Source organism: Pundamilia nyererei, unplaced genomic scaffold (assembly GCF_000239375.1).
Source record: "Pundamilia nyererei isolate P.nyererei 1_Seehausen unplaced genomic scaffold, PunNye1.0 scaffold00149, whole genome shotgun sequence".
NCBI lineage: Eukaryota > Metazoa > Chordata > Actinopteri > Cichliformes > Cichlidae > Pundamilia > Pundamilia nyererei.
This window is the reverse complement of record NW_005187550.1, coordinates 587,841-592,143: the sequence shown is the minus strand read 5'-3', so window position 1 is coordinate 592,143 and position 4,303 is coordinate 587,841. Positions and strand designations below refer to the sequence as shown.

The 4,303-nt window shown below is 42.6% G+C and overlaps 1 protein-coding gene across 2 annotated transcripts in view; it reads left to right on the top strand.

Moving 5' to 3' along the window:
- Positions 1–1,624: 1,624 nt before the first annotated feature.
- Positions 1,625–4,303, top strand: part of dlg5a (discs, large homolog 5a (Drosophila)) — a 38,401-nt gene continuing 35,722 nt past the window's right edge. For both annotated transcript variants that reach the window (XM_005744757.2, XM_013913768.1), the window contains exon 1: positions 1,625–2,366. In XM_005744757.2, the coding sequence (XP_005744814.1) occupies positions 2,063–2,366 (304 nt within the window). In that variant the 5' untranslated portion in view covers positions 1,625–2,062. The remainder of the gene's footprint in view (positions 2,367–4,303) is intronic.

Genomic DNA, 4,303 nt, shown 5'->3' with positions numbered 1-4,303 from the left:
GTTTAATAAAATTCAGTAAATTATCAGACAGCCACAAGCACCACCCTTGTAGTCTAAATAATAAACTCATTCATACCCCCAAGATAAAAAGGATCAGGCTGTCTTCTATATTTAAATGGGTTGTCCTCGGAAGTAGGATACAGACACAATTGTCCAATCAGTGTCAGCACTAGGGACCTGCTTCCCTTTGATATGAATGAATTGTAATTAATTTTTCATCTAAAGGGATAGCACATGGTTGCACAAGCTATGGAGCCAGCATGGCAGATAGACAGAAAGGAGGAGGTGTGGGTTTGGAGGCGATGTCACAATGAGATTCAGTGCATGCATGAATAAGGTCACGGTTTGAGAGGTATGCCCGCAGATGCTTGCCTCTGTGCCAGCAGTCTTTATTCATCTGTAGACTAGAGGCAGAGTGCATCCATCATCATCACACTGCATTTCACAAAGCCTAGTCAAATACACATTTCATTTGTCACCGCATATACGTTCACAAATGGCGTTTTGCCCTCTTCTGCCTAATCCTGCACATATACTTAGCGCGCAGAGTAAAACTGGTTGCAGTGCGGCTTGGTTTTCGAAGCAGGGCGCATAATGTGGCTTCAGCAGCAGCAGCAGCAGCATTATGCAAGGGCAAGATAAAAATCCCTATGTTTTTATCACTGCTTTAACATTTCTTCCAAAATAAAATTCCTAATGTAGTCAGTGAGGATTAGCATGAAGCTCTGCTGATTTGATGTGTCAGTGTTGAATCCAAAGATTAGAATAATGAATTAATATCACCCGGTTTATCAACCAGCCTATTTTTGGCAACATCTCTTTTTTTTTTAGCTCTCAAATTCATCTCATGCACTGTGGTGACATAGCAGATGATTCACACTGAGGAAAGATATATGCTTTAGGTAAAACTAGCAAGAACATCCTCCATCACAAAGCCTTGCATTACGTAAATAAATATGAATTATCATGTAATTAGCAACACACTGTCGTTTTGATAGAGACTGCATCAGTAAAATCTGACTTAGTAGAGTTCAATTTACACTTACTGCAGTAAAAAGTATAACAATGGCTTCAAACTGCAAAATCGTATTAAATCTTATTAAAGAATCAGAATCAGAATTTATTTATTGTTGTTGGCAAGTTTGTCCACAGGTTTTTGCACATATTTGTCTTGTTGTCATGATGCAAAAATCTGTGATACAGAAATAGAATATATGGCATTTACTGTAGATATAACAAATAAATCTCTATATGAATATTAATAATATACATACTCAAAATAGGAATATATAAATGTATACTAACTAACTAGTATGTATATACTAACTAGTAGTTCTAATTTGTATTCTTATTACAGTACTGTAATAAGAATACAAATTAGAACGTTCCCCCTTTGGGTAGAAGTGCAGCATTTGTGGTTCTTTACCGCCATGTCGATATTTTTAATATTATTATTTAATATTTTCATTCTGTTCGTTGTGATTTTTTTCCACCTGGGATTTTCGACGTAGTACGATGATGTGTACGCCCATTGAAAAAATGGGCGTGTCGTCGCGTCTTCCCCGCCTCATTTTGCCTTATATGGTCACCGAGCGGACCGTTGATTGACAGCGAGCAGCAGCTGCTGAGTTGCTCAGACATGGCGGAGGATACAGTGTAACTGGGCAGCAGCGGCGGAGTTACGTGAGTTTTCCCAGCAGTTGAGTCAGCAAAAGGCGCATGAAATGATACATAAAAAGAGGAAAATGTGTTCGGTTAAAGCGTACTCTGAAAGGGAACGAAAAACGACGAGAAGCGCCACACGTTGGTAAGATGGAAAAATGTATCGCTGTTTAGTGCAGTCAACAGCCTTGGGCAACAAATATGGCTTCTTGTGCCTTTTTCAGTATGCTATAAAAATTGTTCTCCCGTGCAACCTAATGCCGTGGTGGCTCCGGCGAAGTTCTGCAAGCCGCTACAAGTTAAGTTCAATAATCGCTCAGTACTTTTGATCGGGAAGGATATTGCATCCACTTGGCCGTCTGAGGTTAGCTGGGAAGCTACGGAACTACAGCGGATAGCAATGGAGCCAAAGCACAAAGAGTTGCTAGACCAGTGTCACCAGAACTTATTGGAGTCCATAACAGATGCGGACCGTGTGATCGAGCTGCTGATAGTTTCCGGTACTTTGAGTCAACTCGACAGGTTCGAGCTGGACCAGAACTGTTCGTCCAGCGCCGAGAAAGTCGACCACCTTTTGAAGATGCTGATGAACAAGGAGAGCGACCATTTCCTCGACCTGTGTGTGGCCCTGGAGAAGGCATACCCTGACCTGTATGCTGCTCTGTTCGGGAACAACGGGGGAGGACCTGTGGACCACTCCACCGGTAAGAGCTGAGACTCTCAGTTCTCCTGAACGGGTCTTCACTTGAATCTATAAATGAGTACTACTTACTGTAAGCAGCGACAATCTGGGTGGTCTCTCAGAAGAAACCGTGTGTGTGGATAGCTACACAATACTCAAGCTGGAAGCTTGCTTTGCCATGAGAAAGGTGAACGGGAAGAGGTTGTAGAGGGGGGTTGCAGCAGTGCTCCTTTATGCATGCTGTGAAATTTGTAAGAACTAATGGCAATGTGCAAATTTTTGTGCTGTTAAATGTGCAGAATATAAAGCACTAGCCTTGATCTTTAAACTGCAGGCTGGAGAAATAATGCACAAGCAAGGACTAAGGACTTTTGTCATTGCTCGCCATTATGCCCTCTCTCTACTCTACAGTCCAATAAAAATCATTGCAATAGTGTAGAATTCGATTGAGTTGCTATAGCTTCAGAATATTTTAAGTGTTGATATCAGTGTTCTGTTTAAATAAAGTCAGACCGCCTAATAACCACCACAAATTCTCATGTGTTGTTAGTGGCATGCGATGGCTATGGTACATTAGATTAATCCGAGTTGTTTCCATGACAACGGGTGTACCACTCACATGTCGGTCTGTACCTTGTGCGTGATGTGTGCATGCAGCCTGCCCATGCCTAAATGGATTGGTCTGCATCAGGCCACACTCCCCTTTTGGGGGAGCAAACCATGCTTTTATTCTAACAAGGACTGATTTCTTTTTTTTTCTCCAGTTGTGCATTAATGCTGTATTTTTAATCAGCGTTTATTCATTGCATTCATTTCATTTGGCCTCTGTCCTCACAGCAAGTGCCCTCCTCTTCAGCGGTGTGGGTTGTTGTTGCATGGAGACAAAGGGCAACCAAGTGTAAAAGCCTCATCTAGTTTTGCCTGTTTTACTTTGTCTGAATGACTGAAGCCAGTGGCTTACAAACAGTGTCATGCCCCGAGGGCCTGAATGCAGGATGAGCCTTGAGATCCAAATCTGGGGAAGAGATGCAGCACCATGCTTGGCTTTTGATACATTTCACATTCAATGCAATGCAATGCAGGCAATGTTGAATAATTTTGAAGCCACCCTGTGTGAAACGGCTACAGTTGTGTCCATAGTTTACGGCTGCCAAGTTGTAGCACGCCTCACTTTACTACCAGCAAGTAGATCTTAGCAGGTAATGCTGATTTGGTCTTGCTGCTCTGCTGACTGGATCACTAATGCTTCCTTAAGCTTGATTACTTCCTTGTATTGACTGTTGCTGCTGCAGAATAACACACCTGCTGACATGCTAAGAAACACATTCACTGTGTTTCTGTGGTTCTGTGAGCAGCTGAGAGTCTGGTCTGGTCTGTTTGCTGTTGGCAGTACTTGGCAGTCTGGATTTGGGTTTTTCTTCACTTGCTCACCTTTATAGATCATAACACCGGGCCTCAGAGCTGACCTGCCTTGTATTAGGAGAGTGCAAGCACAAATGGTGAGTCTGGCTTGTCAGCCTGTGGTTATTCAACAAAGGATTAGGGCCTGCTCTCCTCTCTCTGGTATAAATTCTCTCTGTGAGACGCGCTTTATCGTACTTCTACAGTCCTCTTTATTAGCTGTCACGCTTTTGACTCCCTCTGCTTTGACTCAAGTGTTGTGCTTCTCTTTAATGTGCTCTTTATTATCTTTTAATATAGTAATTCGGATGATGTGATTACCATGTTTTAGCCATACTTGCAAGAGACTGAAGACAAGCTGCTCACGGAGCACCTTCAGGCAAAGAATCTGGTAGAAAAAGCACATATGGATGAAATCCTCAAAGCTGCGGTGTATCTGTGAACAATGCAGGGTGTGTGAAAAGAGAGAATATGAGTGTGATGAGTCTTGCTGATAGCAACCTGCTCTCAACTTGTTCTCCTCTCAGGCTGCCTGCCTGCTTTTGTTCTCAGATGTGC